The sequence below is a fragment of the Colossoma macropomum genome, unplaced genomic scaffold (genome assembly GCF_904425465.1).
Source record: "Colossoma macropomum unplaced genomic scaffold, Colossoma_macropomum, whole genome shotgun sequence".
Classification (NCBI taxonomy): domain Eukaryota; kingdom Metazoa; phylum Chordata; class Actinopteri; order Characiformes; family Serrasalmidae; genus Colossoma; species Colossoma macropomum.
Window position 1 is genome coordinate 57,370,473 of NW_023494792.1, and position 23,424 is coordinate 57,393,896.

At 39.1% G+C, this 23,424-nt stretch overlaps 1 protein-coding gene across 7 annotated transcripts in view; it reads left to right on the forward strand.

Moving 5' to 3' along the window:
• erc1b (ELKS/RAB6-interacting/CAST family member 1b) overlaps nt 1-23,424 on the forward strand; it is a 360,642-nt gene that overhangs the window by 70,860 nt on the left and 266,358 nt on the right. For 4 of the 7 annotated variants that reach the window (XM_036577652.1, XM_036577653.1, XM_036577654.1 and 1 more), the window contains exons 3-6: nt 8,511-8,927; nt 12,983-13,057; nt 15,978-16,133; nt 16,538-16,621. In XM_036577652.1, coding sequence (XP_036433545.1) covers nt 8,511-8,927; nt 12,983-13,057; nt 15,978-16,133; nt 16,538-16,621 — 732 coding nt within the window. The remainder of the gene's footprint in view (nt 1-8,510; nt 8,928-12,982; nt 13,058-15,977; nt 16,134-16,537; nt 16,622-23,424) is intronic. The other 3 variants (XM_036577656.1, XM_036577657.1, XM_036577658.1) reach the window with 1 other exon arrangement.

Sequence of the window (23,424 nt, forward strand, 5' to 3'; positions counted from 1 at the left end):
AGCTCATAACGGACAGTTCATTAACTGTATCACAAGAACAATAGGTCAGTGCTTGCAGCAAGATTCCAGTTGAGTATTGGCTATGAGATCTGATGTCTGAAGCAAATTCTGAACAACACTTGATATCAGACAAAATGAGAAATATATGACGTAATGTATGAAGTGATAAAATGACGTTTAAATATTTGATAAAGATGGATAATGCTAATAAAAAAAATCTGGGCAAAATCATGTATTAAATAAGTTGATGTTTTTACAGAGACTACTAGTCATGCATAAAATGTCTTTTGTAATGTACATATTTTTGATTTTTTCCTTTGAATGTCAAGGAATAAAGTATTCTTATTGACAGAACTGACCAAAAATAACATGGTGCGTCAAAATTCCCTATGAATAGTCATTTTGACCCCTTCTACGAAGGCTAGGGGCAGTGATACAAGCCTTATTTTTTCAGAACCTGTGACCAAGAAATATGAATATGGCTTTTATGAGGATTATAAACAAGATTTCTTTCAAGCAAAATGTGTGGAATATCAAGGAATGTTTTTACTGATAAAATGCTTAAAGAAATACAGCCTATTTGGTCAATTGGAGCCCAATAATTTGTAGTGTTAAAGCTTATTTCGGATTAATATTGGTATCAGCTGATGCTGAGAATCAGCAGTGGAAATGAAAAAGAGGTTCTGTGCCATTTCTCATTCTGACACTCACTATTCCCATGTCTGACCAGGCCTGTACTGACCAGGAGATTTCACGACAGTGACAGCACGCTCAGTGAGCTCCAGTCACATCACAGTGCCTGTCGTCCTTCCACAGTGCACTGCCCGTCAACCGCTCCAGCTGTACAGAATATACAGCAGCCTCAGAGTGCGCTCCATTCATTATTAGGACATGCTATCAGATGGTGGTCCAGGATGAAGGGAGACATTTGGATTGTTTGAGTTTGTCTTGTGCGAGTAGACGGCTTAAAATCAGGAAATCTGAGCTGGAAAGCCAGAACTTTTTTTTTTTTCTTTTTGCTCAATTTTTTTTTTATTACAAACACTTTGTTTGTCTCCCCCTTTGGGCTCCCTTTCTCTCTCTCTTCCTCTCTCTCTCTTCTCTGTCCTTTCTTACTCCCATTTCCTCATTGTGCTGCCATGTTTCTTCATGTTGTCTGCGGATATGGCACTGTGGCAGTATCTTAGTGTGATCTTTGATTAAGCACAACAGTGTTGTGCTGTGTCTCGTAAGCCCTATTTGGATTGGATTAGTATCTCGGGAAGATGGCTATCTGTCTATCCGTCTATTAATTAATTAATTAATTAATTAAAAAGGACATGTATCCTCAGTGCTAACTCATTCATCTGAATGGCAATAAAATTGCCTCAGGAGGTGCAAGTTTTTTGGCTGTAATTTCTAGAGATGGACCGATCAGTGTTTTGGGGCCGATGGATAGGAACAGTATGAGTCTAAATATAAATAGCAGCACTCAAAAAGCTATTTTTTCCAACACAATGTGGTGTCTGCCTGGAAAGTCCGACAAAATCACAGAGGTTTGTATCTGGACGGAATATAATTTCTCAGAAGGCCACTGAGTTTGGTGGAAAAACAGTATAGAATGGCAGTTTTCTTAGCAGAGGAGGGAGAAAAACACAGAAGTGGCCGATCCAGACAGAAATGAAATCACAGGGAAGCACTTGTAAAAGGGGAAATTACCTCAGGTCCCTATGTAGATGTAGTCCTGTCCAAATAGGCCTATAGAGAAAATAGATAGCATCAATGGGCTTCATGATACTGAGGCTAACATCAGCACTTATTTAGACATTATTAAACCGAAGTCTAGCCAATTTAATTGCAAGCATGCAAACTGAACTGAGTATAACTAATACTAGACCAGTATTGCTAAATATTTTGTTATGTGTCTTGCAATATATTAAGCAATATATTAATCAATAAAAACCTTAATTCATCAAAACGGAACTGTGGAAGTGTAACTGTGCTTTGTAAGGCTGCTCAAAGAGTATAGTTTAAATCACTGTGATTGACTTCAGGGCTGGTTTACATATTGCCAGGGGAAATACTTAAAGGGCCCATATTATGGAAAACCAAATTGTCCTAACTTTTTTATTTATTTATTTTTTAATAAAAGTAGTTATTCACTCTCCAGTCCATGCTCTATGTTTTTAGTCATTTTGCATGTCAGCTTTATGGCATCTTGACAAGATGAGTGGTTCTTGGCCATTTTATGCGATGGAAGGGACCAGACTCTGTGCTGATCGGTAGAAGTCTGGCTTGTGAGGCTATCAAGAGGTGGTCATGAATATGCAGGAATATATGTTGAGGGTCACACAAACACAGCGAAATGGCTAAGATGCAGAAATCGACAAAGACAAAATAAAAATAAAAATAATGTATTAACTCCCTTTTTCGGGACAGTTTTGGAAGGTGACTGAAATGTATGAAATAGTTTGGTGACAGTTGAAAAAGACTCTGTGCTGGGTCTTTAAACATTCAGTTTAGACTTCCACTCCAATATATATTTGGCTCCATACTTCCCTTTTTTATTGAGTGGAATTTTGACAATGCACTTTCATGTGTGGTTTTGCTGCTCTTTTTGACCCCTGCAGATATTGCAATGGCCAGTACTGCAAGAATGATTAAAAACGTTATATTTTAAGTTATTCGTTGTCGTAAGTGGAAGTGATGGTGCTCTATATCACTGCTCAGGATCAAATATCAGAATTTTATTAACAATTCAAACACTGTGTTAAAACTCTTATTCGTATAGTTCTGTTATATAGTCTTGTTATATGGGACTCTATCCTGACATGCCCCCAGGTCCTCCGATCAGACTGTCTTTAGCTTCATGACTCATAGCATGTTTCGTAACCTAAACAGAAAAGCGCTCTGCTTGACCTGATTCTGTTCCTCTCTCAGCCTCACTGCTCAGTTCAGCTCCACTGGAGCCCATAGACCTCACACACATACACATGATCTCTGTGATGCACACAGTGATGGATCTGCACCTGTTGCTGTCCCAGAGAGGGAACACAATGGCTAGTGTTTGTCCAAGCTGGACAGAGATGTTTTTTTAAAAGATATTTAGAAGGTATGGATTGAGAAATTTGCAGTGAAAGTACTTTGTTCCTGGAAGTCACTGAGCGACTTGTGGAAAGTGGTGGAAAATGTAGGCTACATGGAGGGAAATGAGAGAGAATGGTTTAGTAATCTTTCTTATATGGCAGGCTGTTCTCTCACTTTGCACGCAGCACCTTCTCACACTCGCGCACACACGCACACAGTTTGAGATAAGAGTAGCGGGATGAGATGCATGAATAATGCATATTCCTGTCTCCATGGTGCCATTAAGGAACCACAGAGAGCAGCAGTCAATATTTACAGGGGTAATACCTGTCTCTCGTTGTCTCTAACTGTATGTGTTTGTCTGTCTTTATGTATATATATACAGTTTTTATGTATACTTTTATATATGCACCTGAGGAAAGTATATTTAAAAACCTGGCTATCTGGGCAGTAAGTGTTTAATTGAACGAAATACAACTAATATATTAATAAAATAATTAATTCAGATCCGATCTTTCTAACTCTGGTTCAAATTTGTGTGTTTAAGTGCCTCGAATCTGTCATTACTGTGAACACACGTGTCCTGAAATGACCAATATGTGCATATCCTTATTGAGAAAAGCATGTGAATGATCCACGTTCATAAAGAACAACAAACTAATCAACAGAAAAAGCCTTTCTCACCAAGATAATCTGCTCTCAGCTGTTTATTAATAGAGCAAGATGAAGGTGAAAGAAAGTCAGATTCTTTGGTAATGTTTATTAGCACTAACTTCAGGTTAGACCAGGGGTCGGCAACCCAAATGTTAAGAAGAGAAAATTAATCCTTTCACCAAAAATCAAACCACCTGGGGAGCCACAACATTTTTGGTCCATTTTACCATCTTGGCTGCAAATATGTCTCTGCACATGCTAATGTACTAGTATAGGCTAAAAATATAAACACAAACGCAGGCTTACTATGCTCTGCTTTAAGCTTTAGCTCAGCTGTAGCTGTTTTTCTCACATCTCCAGCAGGAAACTTTTCCTCAAAAGTGGAATAGTTTCCCGTTCCACCTTAAATGGTGCAGCAGTTACATTCTGTAAAAATTAGAACAAGAAACTGGTTTCAGCTTCACGACTTTTGTGTTTTGACAGTTTCTCACTGCAGATTAAATGTATCAAAACCAGCTTAAATGCTTATAAATGCAAATAAGTCCATTTGTCTCTGAATTATCAATGTTTGTCTTAAATCATTCACTTTACCTGTTTGTTAGTTAATAGCTAGGCGAGACTGTTGTCTGCGTTGCTTTGGTGACCAGTAGTCTGCGTGCCAACCTTCAGGGTTGAAGGGTGAATTAGCAGTTCTACATTAACTCCAGTATTTAAGACCATTTGGTTTCAAAAATTGTGTTTGAATGATCAGCAGAGCTTTATTTTGCTGCAAAGGAGGATTATTTTTTATAATTCATAAGTATAAGGGGGGGGGACACATACATGATCTCACTCTTCTCATAAATGGATATGCAACCGATCTAGAATAACATATGAAAGAGGCTCAGATCTGATTTGAAAACATCAGATTTTTGTGTTCACACAGCTCTGAAAACATCAGATTTGTGTCTCATTAAGGCACAAAAATCACGTATGTAGCATTTCAGCCTAGTAATGTGAACATGGCCTCTGACTACCCCCTGAATGTAGTTTGAGTGTTTCATTCATAATCAAATCACAAAGCTTCCTGTGTGTGTTTACACTAGGGCGGAATGATTTGGGGAAAATATATGATCTGCAATTTTTATGACCAGTATTACAATTGCGATGGAAGTGTGATTTGTTTTCTGTTAATTAAGCGATTAAGCCTTTTTCCCCTCAGTAAGACCAGAACATCTACTTTTCGGACTGCCAGTTCAACAAGCTTTATGTTAGAAGGTTAAATTTCCCCTTTTAGCTGACAGTTTAAATTGTGGTTCTTGCGATTTGAAAATTGCTGTTTCAAATCGTGATTTCAATATAGAAATGATTAATATTTCAGCTGTAGTTTATACCTGGCCGTTCATGCGTTCGTATGAAATCTGAACAGGATCCACTCGCTGTTAACTCATGATTTGCAAGGTGTAAACAGCCTCTATATGAGCCCAGGCCATATTATATTGCCTGAAATTGAAGGCTAAGGTCCACCAGGACCAAAGTGCTTGGGTTACGTGTTGGTGGATGTGTTCTGACTCGTCCCTTTACAAGACAGAGAGAATGGATGGCAGCCCTGAGCTCTCCGTCCTCCTCCTTGTGATGTTTCTATTGTCGAGAGAGAGAGAGAGAGAGAGAGAGAGAGAGAGAGAGAGAGAGAGAGAGAGAGGGAGGCATATTTGCATGAGTCTGTCTCATGACTCACCAGTCCTCATGTCTATGCATCAATGAGCATAGCATGTCACAGGACATGTTGTCTTCTGCTCTTGTTTATCTCAATCTGTTAGTCTTTCCTGCTGTTACACAAAATGACAGCAGGCCTTCTGTTTCCTCTCAGGCTGGCCATCGGGTTCTCACAGTGCTGATAATTGTGAATCACTAGTAGTAACCTTTTTATTTCATTTATCTTGTCTGTGCTCCTTGCCTCATCTCTCCATGCTGCTGCTTTCTTTCCTTCTCTGTCCTCATTTAGTAATCCTGATGTCTTTAAAGAGATGGTTTGGCCAGAGAAAATGTTTGCAACAATTACCAAAATGGACAAAATGGACAAAAGTACAGGCAAAATTCAGGCCTTGTGATCACTGCTAGTACTCTTTTTAGCTATGCAATGTAGTTGTGACCCTTTTTTTTATAACAGTATGTCATATAGTGACATATTATTTGCCATATATTGTCATATATTATTACCATACTTTATACGTATTGACAGAAACCAAATTATGCAAATGTTTGAACATGTCAAATGACATTTTGTTGAAAGTTAACATATCTTGTACAGGGAACAGATTTCAGCATGTTGGGTTTAACATATTGAGAAAAAAAAAAACAAAATATAAAATGGACAATAATAAACATTTTATGTTTTATTTTTCCCATCAATATCTTATTTTCAGGAAAGAAACAAAATCGAATCAAAAATAAAATCACATTTATTATCACATCACATTAACACAGGTGCAAAGGTAAGTCCCCTTGTAGTACCTGAATGAAAAATAAATAGAAAAAAAAATTATATATATATATATATATATATATATATATATATATATAATGTGTGTGTGTGTGTGTGTGTGTGTGTGTGTGTGTGTGTGTATATACACCAGTACAATAATTGTGCAGTAAAATATGCAGAAGTGGGTTCTCTGTAGAGGATGTGTTCACTTCGCTTCAAAATCATTTTAGCGCCATCTTGCACACGACTGTAACTGTCCATCACTTATTAGCTTGGCTGAAAGAGACCATGTGGAAGAGAGAGGAAGTGATGGAACAGAGGACAGAGATGACCAGAAGGCCGGATGGTGCTTATCACTTGTTTGGGTCCATTATATAGAGGCAGACCTGATGTCACTGTGGTGAGGTTGGGTGCTGCATTAGCTCATCACTCTCAGTTCCTCTGCATCTACAGGTCTGCTCTGAGACTGCAGCCATAGCTTATGATCAAACTCCATTACAAGATGATTATCATCTCACTGAGTACTTTTTAGGGGATGGCAAAGTGAATTGGCTAGAGCTTTGTTCCTCTGCCTTTGCTAAGAGTTATCTCTGGCCACTGGGACTGATTCCCTAAGGTGGGAATAGCTACTCTGGGCCTCCAGGGAGCAGGGTCAGGGGGCTATCTCAGCTCCACAGAATCCTCAGATGGAAAAGTCTCATCCCAATAATATAGATTGACGTTAGTCCAAGCTTTACTTTCTTCAAAATTGAGTTGAATGTGGACATGTTGTTGTGGTGAACATGTGTTACACAAGGTCTTGTGTGTGTGTGTGTGTGTGTATGTGTGTATATGTGTGTGTGTGTATATATGTGTATATATATATATATATATATATATATATATATATGTGTATATATATATATATATATATATCAATATCAGAGTCTCTTATTGTTGTCATGGTGTGGGACAATTACTAATTTAATATTTTTTTGTATTAATTTTGCTAACATTGAAGTAGGGGTGGGCAATATTTTACTGTTATCGTGATAAATGACATCACAGCCTAAATGGCTGCTTTATTATAGTTTTGGAAATTGCTGATCTCTTTCCAATCAAGCATGTCGCTGTTGTCAGAAAACCTCGTATCTCCAAATTGATAACTTTACAGGAGAAGAAAAAAACTTACTTTACTTTTAATGTAGGTCAATGGAACCAGAATTTTCCAAGTAATTTTGGGCTTTTGGTTTCTTTTGGTCTATTTATTATGAAATTTACACACAATGTAAAGAACAACAGGCATTTTCAGATTGTCAAAAACTGAAAAACGACAAAAATGGAGATACGAGGTTTTGTTCCGACAGCAGTGACATGAAGATATGAGAGTCATCTTGTTCCCCAGCCCTTCTGGCCTGCCCACACCTGCACAGACTTGAGCAGTGAGTGCACATGTGTAGCCCCTCCCTCTTACGTTGTCTGCCGTTGCCTAGCAATGCCGTCGCCTGTGGCATGTCTGGAATAGAGTCCACAGTGAAGCCTGAATGTCACACGGTTTGAACCCACAGGGGCTCAGACAATTTTCTTGTGCTTTGTTTTCTACAGCCAGAAAGCTTAGTCATCGAGTGCATTATTATGAATGCAAAAGTCAGGATAAAGTGCTTCTACTTCTGCTGAGCTAATGCCATTTTTACAACACTAATAGCTGCAGTAATGCTGGAATTGGCTGGAGTTTAACCTCATTTGTATACATAGATGGTGGCACATAGACAGGGGGTCAGCCTAAGCCTCATAGGCAGATGGAGACGTGTGCAGTCATGAGGTGCTCTGCAGCAGAGCACATAATAATCTCAGAAGGGGACTAACTCTTGTCGGTCCAGAAACTGAGTCAGCTGGCAAAGGTTTCCTCATTCATTTTTTGTAAACACTGGCAAGCTCTCATGTCTGTTACACTTTTGTTTGCAATTTCTGTGAATTTCTACCTCTTTATAATGAGCTAAAATGAATAACTAATTGTGACAAATTGTGATGGCACGCAATAAGGGTCTAAAAATTAAGGGATTCAGCTGCACTTGCATTGATATTGGTATTTTCATTAAATTATGCATTTCTCAAGCTATTTTTTAAGCATAAAAAGTATTGTAAATGATTTTTGTCTGTGATTTTTATCAGAAAATTTTTTTCAACATTATTCTGAATGCCAAAATAATTGCACTGAATTGTGGCAAAATCTGAGATTTCATAATACTCCTAATAATTTCCCGAAAAATCCTAATTCACACCCCTGGCAGATGCTGTTTTCAGTGCGGAACAGTTTATTTACACACATTTTCCTCTCTGTTTGCAGCACCTCCAAATGACCATCCAGGCCCTGCAGGATGAGCTGCGCATCCAGCGTGACCTGAATCAACTGTTCCAGCAGGACTGCAGCGTCCGGCCAGGCGAGCCGTTCTCCGCCGAGCTCACAGAGGAGAACTTCCAGAGGCTTCACGCTGAGCACGAGCGGCAGGCCAAGGAGCTCTTTCTCCTGAGAAAGACTCTAGAGGAGATGGAGCTGCGCATAGACACGCAGAAGCAGACGCTCAGCGCCCGCGACGAGTCCATCAAGAAGCTCCTGGAGATGCTGCAGAGCAAAGGGCTGTCGGCCAAAGCCAGCGAGGAGGACCACGAGCGCACGCGCCGCCTGGCTGAGGCCGAGATGCACATCCACCACCTGGAGAGCCTGCTGGAGCAGAGGGACAAGGAAACCTCTGCACTGAGGGAGGTAAAACACTGACTAGTGCGCTCATTAACCTCATATAACCTTTAACTCCATTAAGGCTAGACAGCTTCTAAGCATTGGCCCTGTCATCAGGAGATTGTGAGTTCGATCCCTGGTGATGCTACAGTCATCCGTGGCCGGGAGTTCAAGAGAGCACAGTTGGCCTCGCTCTCTGGGTGGGTACGATGGCCCCCGTCTCCCCCCATCACTTAGCGCGATGCTAGTCAGCGCAGGTGTCTGTTAGCTGACGTAACAGAGCTGGTAGTTTGATAGGATGCGGTGGCTTCACAGGTCTCGGAGGAAGCCTGTGTTAGCCTTCGCCCTCTTAGAGCTGGTAGTATCGCGTGATTGGGGTCCTAACTAGTGGGTGGAATTGGAGACAACTAAACTGGGGAGAAAATTGGGGGGAAAATCCCATCAAAAAAATTATTATATAGTAGCTAATATGATTTTTTTTTGGTTTGTGTCATGAAAGTAATATGCAAGTTGCAAGTACGAGAGTGAGGAACTAAGTGTGGGCTACATATTCGTCCTTGGGTGGGCTTTACATGTTGAAACTTTTGTGTAGCTAGTTGCATGTTGTGAGTTGTGCAGCTTGACAGCTATGCAAGGAGACGTTATAAAGGAAGAGACAGGTTACTGGATGGAAAATGAATTGGAAAGCTTGTAATGCTCAAAGTCTGTTTATGAAGAAAGTCCCCCTCCAGATGGAAAAGCTTGTCCTTATTGTGGAGATGTGCGCATGCATATCTTGGGGGCTATCAAGAAAGAAGAAGATGAATAATCTAGCTGAATAGATTGTAATAACTAATTTAGAAGAATAAACGGTTGCACAAGCAGCCGTATTAACAGCTGTTACTGTTAGCTGGCTCTTTAAACCAGGCGGTTACAGAAACATTAGCTTTGAGAAACTGATACTTGTTTCAAATGTCGTTCGACATGATCATGTAATGCGTTAACGTCATTTTGGTTGGCTGTTGTTGAAACTGCTACAGCTGTTATGGTAGAGTTTCAAATGAGTTGCAGGATGCCTTGTGTTATGCAGCTCAAGTGGAATTTATTTCTTAATTTTTTTGGGTTTCAAGCAACTAAAGTTGCATGAGAGTTTCACTGTGTAAAGCCAGCTTTGAGATAAGAGCCAAACCGATATATGTGTTGGCCAATAATATCAGCCAATATTAACACACTGAAATAGTGTCTTTTTTGTTCACGGTATTCAAACTTGCAATCTTCTGATAATGGGGTAAAATGTAACTTAGAAACTATAATTTCAATGGATTATGGTACAGTTATGTTCTCTGATTATAGAGGGGTACTGTCCCAGTGAGAGATTCTTAGTGTAAAATATAAATCAAATAATTTTTTTCCCTTAAAATTATTATCAGTATTGGGCACAAAATGTTAATATCTGTTAGCCCCTCTTAGGATGTAAGGAGTTAAACAGCCATCATTGCTGCTATAATCAAAGCCTGGCTGGACCTAATGCACTGTGGTACTATGGTACTTCGTGCCTTAAGTAATTAACTCTTTTGTTTTCCTCTGTTTCATGTAAATCTCATTAAATTTGCTAAGCCTCTACTACTGTTTTATGTCAGTGTTTGACCCTTGAGTTTTCCAGTCTACTAGGGTCAGGGGAAAAGCTCTGAAGTCCCAGACTCATAAGACGAGACCAAGCAGACACTCAGACTTATGAACATGAACAGAGAGAGACAGATTGAAGCCATTGAACATTAGTTGCTATAGAAACAGGAGAGACGGAAGAGGACAGTGATGAAAGGAGACGGATGTTGCTGAGTGCAGAAATTGTTAATTTAGTTAAAGACCGATTTGTCACGTTTAGTCTTGCAAATTCCCACCGAGCTCAGACGCTACCGGCCGCTTGAAGTTTATTCACAGTCCACATGCGTTGTAGCTGGAATTCTTACATAAGATCTGTTACACATTATCTAGTGAAACGGGTCTCTTGGGTCAGTGAAGTAAAGATTTGTCTGGAAGAAAACACATGGATGTTCTACCTTCTACATATTTGTATCTTCCTCTACTTGTTTTATTTTCACTGTACACAGAGGCTCGTCACGGTGGAGCTCCAGCTGTTGCTCATTCATCCCATCAGCAGTTTCCCCAAACTTAACACTGTCAGTACTGCTCATATAAACTGAAACTAGCAGCTTCCGTTCAGAGCTCACATTCACACATGTAACTGGTCTACTTTCTTGCTCTTTGTATTACAGACAAGGCTTCTAGTGACCTTCCTTAACCATAGCAGCTCTGTGAGAGTGCTGACACCTAGTGCCAAAAAGTGGAACTACAATATTGTACAAAAGTTACAAGTGAAAAGTCACATTGATTTGTTAAATTCAATCAGTAGCGCACTTGATGTAACATAATGAAGTGCTGGTGTTGTTGTTGTTGTTGTTGTTGTTGTTGTTGTTGTTGTTGTTGTTGTTGTTGTTGTTATTATTATTATTATTATTATTATTATTATTATTATTATCCACAACAGACATTGGATTATAGCTACAGTTCAGACTTCAATGAGGAGAGGTACTTAAACAAGAATTCTAACACAAAATCACTGCATATTCTATTAATTTAGGCTGGCTTTACATTGTGAAACTTTCATGCAACTAGTTGCGAGTTGCAAGTTGCCTGTAGCATCATTTCTGTGCAAGTTGTTCACTAATCTAAGCAATGAATCATTTGAAAGTGTGCCATTCGGTGTGATCATGATGTGTTTTTATTGCCGTTTTGATTGGCTGTTTCATGAAACTTGTTTCACTAAGTTGAAACATTTGCAAATGTTGTGGCTGAGTTTCAAATGAGTTTCAGGATGCTTTACATTCATGCAGTCTAGTTTCATGTCAAACTACAAAAATTGCATGAAATTTTTACTGTGTAAACCAGCTGTATTTTTATTTATTGTAATATTAGTATTTTCTGAGTAAATTAATACTTACTGGACACTTAAATAGCTTTTTAAATCAAAGTTGCCTTAATTTTTTGCAAAGTACTGTATTTAAGTTAGGTCTCTCCCTTGTTGTTGAGGCTTTTTGAACATTTTCCTTTATTTAAAATCATATACAGAGAAAAATTGTCAAATTTGTAACTGCAATTTGTGCTTTTGTGGTGGACCATTACTGGGTAATTAGGCTTTCTTAACTGAAACAGTCAAATGTTTGATATTTCTCAGTTTGTAAACTGAATAATTAAAGACATTGTCTTTCATGACTTTGAGGTGTTGCTTCATAGATAAAAGGAGAATCATTAACTATCCATGTGCCACTGTAGCTGAGGGGCTTTGTTCTCATAATTATTTTATCAAATCTAACAAAAACAAAAACTACACAAGTTGCACCCACCAGTTGGGAAATGGGAAGGCATACTCAAGTCGACAGAGCTTGTATTCCCCATAATCATGACTGCTCTCTCCATACATGTTTCAGGGGTCAGATAGCTTGATGCATACAAAACTAATTTCTAATTTTCTTTGACCTTTTTCAGATGTTACCAAAATATCAACGCAAGGCCACCATGATAGCTCTGACTCACATACGTACTGTGGGCAGATGCATCATGCTATTTGCATGTAATCTTTTACGAATGCATAAAACTACTTGTTCTACCACACATACTTTGTTTTTGTACCATCATCAAATTTGTGTTCTTTAATTGCCTCGGGTAATGCAGGCTGCCTCCATCTCTTTGTATGTGGTAGAAGTTGCATTAGCTGCCTTTGTGGGATGCTGGGTACATTATCCTGATCATAAGAGACTCAGTGAAGCACAAACACTCAACACTAAAAGAAAGCATGAGAGTAGACCGGCAGGCTGGGTCTGTGCTCTGTTCTGAACCATATGATGTCATTTAAAAAGCAGGGAGTAAAAGAAGAGACTGCTCAGAACTTGGCGAAAGCATAGGAGAACACTAGCTTGGGCTGAGCTGGAATGATGTGGGATGGTAGCGTGGACCTGCGGCTGCTGGGAGCCGCTGCTAGGGGGAGGCATCATATTCCCATGGCTGCAACTCCTCATGACCCTCGTCTTATGCTTTCTCCTCAGGAGATCCACCGACGCTATGAGGGAGCACCGGAATCTGCCAAAACCAAAGCCCTGCAGACGGTCATTGAGATGAAGGCAAGTGTTTGTTTATATGTGAGACGATGAGAGTCTTTTCCACGTCCCCCAAAATAATCAAGTTCAGTCATGCAGAAGCTTCTCCTTTAACACTAAAGATGCACAATATTGACATAAAATGCAATGAAGCTGCTGGATATCATGATGATGAAATGAAACGCAATAAATTATTATTAAAACAGTGTCTCTGACTGGATGTGCTGCAAGACTTTGTTTTTGCTGTGTAAACAGAAATCTAACTAGCCTCTTCTAGAAGCACGCAGCAGTTACAAAAGCGACAGTCACTATTGTGCAAAGTAATACAGCCCCATTTCCAAAAAAGTTGGGACGCTGTGCAGAATGTAAATAAAGAGAATGCAATGCTAATCACCCTATTTTTTTTAAAGGAAAATAGTACAAAGACAACATATCAAATGTTGAAACTGAGAAATTTTATTGTTTTTTGAAAAATATTTGCCCATTTTGAATTTGATGCCAACAACACAGTCCAAAAAAGTTGGGACGGGGGCCTGTTTACCACTGTGTTTCATCACCTCTTGTTTTAACAACACTCTGTAAGCGTTTGGGAACTGAGGAGACACTGCTGTAGTTTTGAAAGTGAAGTGTTTCACATTCTTGTTTGATATAGGATTTCAGCTGCTCAACAGTTCAGGGTCTCCTTTGTCGTATTTTTCAGGCAGGCCAGTTTAGCACCCGGACTCTTTTAATATAGGGCAATGCTGTTATAATACATGCAGAATGTGATTTTACATTGTCTTGCTGAAATAAGCAAGGCCTTCCCTTTATCTGGATGGCAGCATATGTTGCCAAAACATGTATATATCGTTTAGCATTAATGGTGTCTTAACAGATGTGCATGTCACCCATGCCATGCGCACTAATGCACCCCATACCGTCATGAATACTGGCTTTTGAACTGTGCACTGATAACAAGCTGAGTGGTCTTTAGCCCAGAGGACGCAGTGTCCATGATTTCCAAAAAGAATGCTAAATGTTGATTCGTCAGACCACAGGACACTTTTCCACTTCCCCTCAGTCCATTTTAAATGAGCTTGGGCCCACAGAAAGTGGCAGCATTTCTGGATCCTGTTTATATTTGGTTTCTTCTTTGCATTTTAGAGTTTTAACTTGCATTTTGTGGATGCAGTGATGAATTGTTTTCACAGACACTGGTTTTTAGAAGTGTTTTTGAGCTCATGCTGTGAGTTCCACTACAGAATCATGTCGGTTTTTAATGCAGTGCCGCCTAATGCAGGCCCAAAGATCACGGCCAGCAAATACTATTTTTTGGCCTTGTTTCTTGCATACAGAGATTTCTCCAGGTTCTCTGAATATTTTACAGTAGATGATGAAAGGCATAAGTTATTTGCTACTTGAGAAATGTTGTTCTTGAATTGTTGTGCTATTTAATCATGCAGTCTTTCGCAGAGTGGTGAACCCCTCCTCATCTTTACTTCTGAAAGACTCAGCCTCTCTTGGATGCTCTTTTGTACCCAGTCATGTTGCTGACCTGTTGCCAATCAACCACCAGGTGTTAATATAACACCTGGTGGTAAATAATTTCTTAGTTTCAACAATTTGATATGTTGTCTTTGTACTATTTTCAATGAAACATAGGGGTCAAATGATTTGCACATCATTGCATTTTGTTTTTGTTTACATTCTGCACAGCATCCCAACTCTTTTGGAAGTGGGGTTGTAAAAATAATTAAATATTTCTAGCTACTTACATCAAAACTGCAAGATCTGTTTTGTGTGCTGTAAGGCTGAGTAAGGACATGCAGTGTCGCTCTTGTGAAGTGCTGCACTTGCCAAGCATCAAAAGCTATTGGGTGGTTAAAAACTAATGGCACCCCCTTGTGGAGAATTTAGATCCTATGAAGTGTCAGTGAGTTTCATGAGGTACTTCACTCTAAAACCAGTCAGGACTCCCAGAACAGCTTTTTCTGCTCATGTTTGCAGTCAGGCTACAAACACAAATAAGTATGTCTATATTGGTTTTCGGTATAGGCCTACAAAATTAATAAATCTATATTTCATTCCTTAAAAAGCTCATTATGGTGATGCATGTTTGTTGTCCAAATTTTGCTTCTTTAGTTTAGAGCTGAACATGTGAGACTAACACTTCTAACAACCAGCAGAACTCAGTAATCACCCATATGGCCCAAATCGTTTCTGCAAAAATATCACTAAAGCCTCTTTCACCCTGTTCAAACTGCTTGTAGGTCTTCATTAAGATCACACAGACTTGTCGATATGATTTAGAGCAGAGTATGACTTGCTGTGAGCTTTAAATATGAACAAAACTGCAGGCAGCCACTGTAGGGTCTGCATTCACAAACCATCTCGAGTGCTGATCTACAGTCTGTAATTATAACTAATTTGTAAAAATTGCAGGGGAATCTGAGTTAAGGTCAGCCCTGCTTACGAATACCAGACCTGATGTAGTCTAAAATGAAGTTTTTTAATTTTTTTTATAGTTCACAGTAAGTCATACTGCGCTCTAAACCACATGAGCATGTCTGCACAACTTAATAAAGACCTTGAAGCAGAATAAAAGACGTTTTATTGGTTTATTTTTGCAGAACCGTTTGGGCTTTTTGAGAGACGATTGAGTTCTAGTGTTTGTTAGCAACCTTGTCCTTGTAGCTTCAGTTCTGAAGTAAAGAAGCAAAATTTGGACTTCAGACATGTTTTGGCTGGTAGACTATGTCTAGGGTAAGTGGAAAATTGGGTAAATTAGCCAAACTGCTCTTTTAACAATGTGTTTATTGCAGAAACTCATAGCAATAATAATAATCCGATTTACCATGCAGCCCTATTTATTGCTGTGCTTTGTTCCTGCTGTGTTCGTTAATGATTCTTTCGCTTTTTTCATTTCTTGCTCCAATACCTTTTTCTCCTTTTTACTCTCCAAAAGGACTCTAAGATCAGTTCTCTGGAGCGCAGTCTGAGGGATCTGGAAGAGGAGGTTCAGATGCTGAAGTCAAACGGAGCTCTGAGCACAGAGGAGAGGGAGGAGGAGATGAAACAGATGGAAGTCTACCGCAGTCACTCGAAGTTCATGAAGAACAAGGTAGTTACATGATGCCTAGACATATATGAGTAAAGGTTTGTAATGTATTGCTGTTTCTTCATCACTAACAGTCTGCCCTAACCAGCGTTTTGTTACTCTGTGCTAATATTGATCTGTTTGTTTTGTATAATGTGTGACAGTTTCTTGCATTTCTCGGTCTGTGCCTCCAACTGATCAATCAAATGAGCTTTTTAACAAGCACCTCTGTTTTTCTTGTGCAAGAGTTGAAGACAGGCAGTTTCTCCCGCATGCTGAATGCTGATTGGTCTGCGTATGTCATTCACGTTAAGAATTGACCATGTGATCTGCATGGTGACTGGTGATTGGCTGAGGAGTGACCGCCTGCTGAGCTTTGGGATGCTGTTTTGGTGGTTTGTTGCAGTAACAGCACCCTCTCCTGACAGGTAGAGCAGCTGAAGGAGGAGCTGTCTCACAGTGAGGCCCAGGGCGAGGAGCTGAGAAAGCGGGCGGCTGAGCTGCAGCAGGAGGTCTCTGCAGTAAGACACCCAGAGAGCCAGCCTAGTGCACATACAGCTCTGCTTCCCTCACCAGAGAGAGAACAAGGCACCATTGAGCTCCTCTTTATAATAAAGGGTCATGTAGGATTACGTGCTTGCAGAACAGTTAACTTATCAGTAGAAGGACACGTATGATTCTCATATTACGTACGTCTGCTGTAGTACTACCAATGAATCAAATATCCCTTTATATCCTAAAGGCTGACATGGCTTTGGAAGAGTTAACTTCTCTGTTAAAGGACATTTTAATGTCTGTGGATCCACGCATATGATAGCTATGCTATGTACCTTTCCTGTGCTACACAATCTGAAGAATCATATATCCCTCTACGGTACTGTGCAAAAGTCAGAGACCACCATTAAATAATTGATAATTAAAGAGTAGATACAAGATAATCCACTTGCATAAGAAAAAAAACAGCATTCTCAAAAATGATAAAAAGATACAGAGGAGATGGGACTCATTATCAACCATGCAAGGCCTGGTAGACCAGCAAAACTGTCCCCATCAGATAGACAACACTTAAAGCTTTTCTTTGAGAGAGAGGAGAAAATCAAGCTGCTTCAGATCTGAAAAAATCAGCAGGTGTTTCTGTCCATCCTTCCACTGTGAGAAGACGACTCAGCGCTGTACACTGTTAGAAATAAGGTATGTTTTTTGTTTGTCAAGGTACAAACAATGTAAATGTACCTCAAAGGTACAACAGTGGTTTTAAGGTCTGATTGTGAGCCTTAAATAAGTTTTTCCAGGTGAAAAGTTCATATTTGTACCTTTTCATAACCGAATGTTTAAAAACAGAACAGTAAAATAAAAAGCCTGGAGACGAGACGGGGTGTGTGGAGTCAGTACAGCTTAAAAAAAAAAATGTAATTGGATTACAGTACAGTTATGTTCCCTGACTAAAGGTACTGAGATGTACCCTTGAGGGTCCCACCCCAGTGACAAGAGGGGCACTGCCCCAGTGATAGTTCAGACCTTATTTCTGAGAGTGTATGGGCCCGAAAGGATGTGTAGCTGTCAAGAAGCCCTTACTGAGAGAGTCCAGTACTCAGCATCATTGAATGTGTTTGGGATCGCTTCGATCGTAAGAATTCAAAGTTCAACCTACTACTAAGACTGAACTTTGGAAATGTAGAAAGATATCCCTGTAGATTTCTTTGAAAAACTAAAGGTCTCCTGAAAAGAATGGAAGCTAGAAATCGAAACACTGCCTGATGTATTAAAGGCAAAGGTTGGACACACAAAATACTGAAAAATGTGATATCACATTTAGTTGTTGAGGCTTCTGTGTAATTTTCTGTTAATGTTTTTTGTCCCTTATGCTAAAGAATAACATGGTTAGCGGCTGTTTTGATTGGAAATTAAATGAACGAAGGGTGGTCTCTGACTTTTCACAGTACTGTGTATCCTAAAGAGACATGCAGGCTGACATCCCTTTAGAACAGTTTACCTGTCGGCAAAATACTGCTCTAGTGCCAAATAACAAAAGTCTGTGGATCCACACTTGCAATTTCTATTCTGTTTATTTCTACTGTAGTACGTTATCCAAACCAAATAATCATGTAGTCTTAATCCTAAACTGTCCATTTGTTCAATAGGCAGATCTATTAAGCTACTATATGATAATTTATGACTAAAGAAATTATTCAGTTTATTCTTCAGACCAAAATAGTTCATGCCTGCAGTTCTAGCCCTTTTTGACCCCATGTAGATGACTAAAGTCTCTGACTCTTCAATGAAGTCATGGGAAAGATAGAGGAGAACAGATGTAAACAAACAGTTGCAGCAGAGACAGTATGATCAATGGGCTCCGTGGGCAAAGGTGAGGTGAGGTGGAAAAATATAGGAGGTGTAGGGACGGAACTGATTAAACATTCCAGCTATGACTCCCAGTGCCTTATCAGTGGCTGTCTGCTGCCACAATAGCAGGATCTTGGCTGAGGAGGCAGTGGCGCACTCTAAACAAGTGAAGTCATTGGGTTTCTCCCACTCTCCCTCTGATCAGGAAAGCAGGGTTGCTCGCTGCTGTGCAAAGAGGTCGGACGCCACGCTAGAGTCCCCGGCACTGTTTTTATTTTTTGTCCTTCTTATCTTCCTTGACTTTCTCACTTTTCCTCTCTCACTGTCTTCCCCCCTCTGCTGTTGTTCCATAGTGCTGGATGGAGTAGAGCTGTGAGCACTAATATCCCACCAGATTTTAATTGCTCCTTCTTTTTCCACTGCCTTGTTCTTTCCTTTTCTCCTTCCTTTCTGCTGTAATTTAGCACACTTTTTCTCCCCAGGGTTACTGCTGGTAGAATCACAGCTAGAGCCTCTGCTAACCTGCTGCTCTCTACCATGCATGTTAGAATTATATTGAAATATGCTTATGTCCATGGAGTGAATACAGCTCTCTGTTTTAACTGTATTTTTGAATTAATGATTGTCAGAGTGAATGGACCTGTGGAGCACTGTAAAGGAGAACTTCACTTGGATCATTTAATCGTTAATTTAGGGTAGCTTGTTGTGAAATGTGTCATTCTAGAGAAACCTGCGGAGTGGTGGTGATAGGAACCAGATATCTGAAGAATTTAACCCTCCTGTTATCCTCAAATTTACTAACATATATTATATATACATATATTTTATCCTTGGGGTCAGTTTCACCCCAGGAATTTAAACCTCTGGGAAATCTCAAAGTTCTGGTGGGAATGATGTTTTCCTGTCCCCTGTGTAGTGTTAACTGTCCGTGGTTCTTGCACTACTACAGGTATGATTTTAGTTTAGGGCCCTAAAGCAGAGGGAAGTTTTTGTTAAGGATAATAAAATTGCATAAAAACATGACCTCAAAATCATCCAAAACAACCAAAACAAATGTGTGTAATATGTTGATATTTCTTATGTTATATACAGCTAAGACAGCCGTGGGGTCAAACTGACCCCAAAGGACACCGATGCATACAAAAACATTGAAAACATTATGTTACTTTTATATTTACCCAGTTGTCCCCATGAAATTAGTGAAAGTCATTAAATATGGAGCAAAAAAACTGTCAATTATTTATTTAGAGATGCTAAATATTGAATGGTGTCAAACTGAGCCCAGAAACAATAGGAGAGTTTAAAGCCTCTGAAAGCTCCCTCACATAAAAGTAAATCCTATTTTTTAAATGTGTTCATAGTGGGGAGATACATGCAAAATAGTGCCTAAAGAAAACACATTTTTAGGATTCACTTCTATTTAACAGTTATTTTCTACTTCTATTTTTGATGTTACATATGAAAACTCAGACACTTGTAGGTCCACTATTTGTTTTGGATAGTAAATAGAACGAGTTGTAGACGTTGTGACCCCTCTTTCCTGTTACCACCATTGGAAAGAAATTTGAGCTGTTAAGTTTCTCTACAATGCACCGTTTCACAGCAAACCATTGTGGTGATGACTCACATGACTGATGACTGATGTCTGTAGAAATTTTGATCTTTAATCTATGCTGTATATATAAGTTGGGCGGTTCAGTGCAGCATTTCAACACAAGTCGGGGCAGCTGCTATGAATGTGTGGTATGTCCCGCAGCTGAACTTATATAACTGGTATAAAAAACATACTTAATGCGTTTTCTAGTGTATTTGATATGCTTTCTCCCTTTGTAGCAGTGTAGTAATGCTAAACCTCAACTGATCAGTTATGTCTGTCCAGTTTAACACTTCAAATTGTATTTGCAGCATGAGACAATGAGATGCTGGAGTGCCCCGAGCTCCTCAGTGAAACTGAAAAGTATATCAGAACAGATTTTTGGAAGGACTTACATCAGTGGTTGGAGGGCTCTCCATCATTGATTAATTATTGGCAGTTATACAGTACAGTCTGTAAGTAACTGGAGAGTAAACAAGTCACGTCAAAGTCAGCTTTGTCATCTCCTCTCACCACAGATGTCCTGACTGAGGAGCGAAATTTAGTTGGCGCTTTTTTGTTTTGTTGGCTCTGTACTCCAATGCATTGGATCTGAAATGAAACAATGATGGTGAATTTAAATTGCAAATGGTCAGCTTTAATTTGAGGACATATGCATCCATATTGAGTGAATCCTTTATGAATCAGATCCGATGTGTTATGCATGGTCCACCCATTTCAGGTGACCAAAAGTAGTTAAGTAAGACTACCGTAAAGAGTGGATTAGACCAGCATGTCTACACTTTATTCTGCCAGTGGGATGAAAAATCAACTTTTATATTTTTAATTAATATAATCAAACAAAATCAGGTTAACTAGGACACTGTTAGTTCTCTGTGTGACGAGCTGCTAGCGAGCAATGTAGGGTGAAGGTGAGGGATGAGAGCCCCTGCTGTGAGAACAGTTCACACCTTTCCACAAATAGACTGCTGTACCGAGATTAAATGGGCAACTGCAGCGTTTCCACATCAAAAATCATGTACAACTGCCACAAAGAATAAACAACAACATTTAAATACAATAACACACAATAAACACTTTTAGAAATATTGGCTTGCTTGCTCACCTCAAAGACAAAAATCCAGTTTTCGTCAGGTTTTTAAGTTAATCCAGTTTGTTGTCAAAGGACCAGCTATCAGATTGTTGTGAGTTAATTGGTGGGGGGTGATTGGAAGGAAAAGCCAGTCTCTTAGGGTTATCTGTTGATGGCACTCTTCACTCAGCCAGGTGCTTCAGGCGATGACGCGGTCTCTGCCTACAAGCTGAGAGGGTCCACAGCTTCTCAGCTAAAACTGATAGTGTGAACGGCTGTAATATTTACTGAATTCCAGAAGCATCTGATAGTCGTATATTAAAGCTCGAGTGTGAGAGAGACGCACATATGAGACAAATGACTTTTGGACATAAAGCAACATTCATCACATTCAGAAGCTGCTGTGGGCTTATTCAATAAAATATTCCATAAAAATATTTTAGATTTACGACAGTTGTTAAATGTGTTTCTTATTAAAAGTGAAGGGATATCCAGAATAATATATGATTTGCTAATCTATAAAAAAAAGGTTTACTTAAACCTCCAAAAGGGTTTTATTTAAAATATATATATATATATATATATATATATATATATATATATATATATATATATATATATACATAAATACACTATGATGTTACATACACCAAAACCATCAGTAAGCTTAAGTATAATTTTTTGTTTTAAATTTTTGCCCATACCACCCACTACTAGGTTGATCACAATACAAACAACTAGTAAGTCTCATTAAGTGAAAGGCAAGGGTGCAGTTTGCTAAACTATTCATTAAAAAGCCTGCACAGATGAGACGAAGATTAACCTGCACCAGAGTGATGAAACTAGGAAAGTGTGGAGAGAAAATGGAACTGTTTGTGATACAAGCACACTAGCTTATCTGTGTGACATGGTGACTCTGGCATGCTGTTAGTGGGACTGAATCAGCTCTCTTTAACGGTACTGGGGCTGCTAGAGGCAGCAGGATGATTTCTGAAGCATCTTAACTGCTCAGATCCAACAAGATGCCTCAAAACTGATGGTGCAATACTTTGCAGCAAGACAACAACCCAAAACCTTTCATATTCATGGAGTTTTCCAGGACAAAAAAATGAAATGTTATTAACTTGACACTCATAGTGAATTCCACTTAAATTTTACTTACTGACGACAAAACTGAGCGCAAAAAACTCCTCAAACAAGTAGCAACTGAAAAGGGCGTCCTAGTAGAGCATCACCAGGAAAGATAGTAAACATCTCTGGGTCACAGTCGACAAGCACTCGTTAACTTCGCAGTTTATTTAAGATTGTTAGAGATGGCACCAATGCGATACCATGTATCTGAATCTACCCTGAAATTGCACATTGTGTCATGTTATGTTATTTCTTTGTGTTGAGTAGTAGAGTGTTTTGAGTAGCTTGAGCCTACTTTTAGATGTTTGCTTCTATTATAAATGGCACGGTTTAAAAGGCCCAAGTCCTGCATTTTTCTTGCTTTTTATTTTTTCTCCTGGGGTAATTTTTGTGTGATTTTTATTTACCAAAAATATTGAGAACATTTCTGATTGGCTGCCTTGTATTGGTGTCTCATTCAAATAGCTGACCAGGCTGAAACACTCCTTCTAGCTTAAATGTGAATAGGCAGAACTAAAGTGCAGTAGGCTAAATAGGTGAATATGTGGAAATGTGTTGGTTTTTTGTGGCATCTCAGAAGCAGTGAGTTCAAAATGGGCTGTTTTTGCAGCTTAGTTTCATGTTTGGCCTGGAAAGTGAATAGTATTTTTTGAATCTTTAGCAGTGCTTAGATACTACTCTTTTATTTAAAAGTAAGGAAAATGTAGTTTTCCGCACTATGGGCTCTTTAAATCTTCGTAGTTTTTAAGAAAAATAAATTATTGGATCGGTATCGGCTGATACTCAGGACTCAAGTTTGAAGCTTGTCATTTGCACAAAATGTCGGGACATTAATGCATTGCAATGCTTGTGGTAAGGCACAGGGCAGCATTATATACATACTAAAAACAGTGCAGAGAAAACAAAGTGAAAATTTAAAAACAAAATACTAAAACTGAAATAAAATAAATATACACAAAATATTCAGAGAGACGAGGGGCATATGTAAGAACTCTCTGCTGTGTACAAATATGCTAAACAAGGGATAATCTGAGAACAGTATATATACATTTTGAAGTGACTTAGTGATTTAGTGATATTGTCGTAGCAGTGATATAATAAATAAATAATACGTGACCGAGTGAAATGGCAGTTGGGGAAGGACCCACAGCTTCACAGCTTGTTCAGAAGCCTGA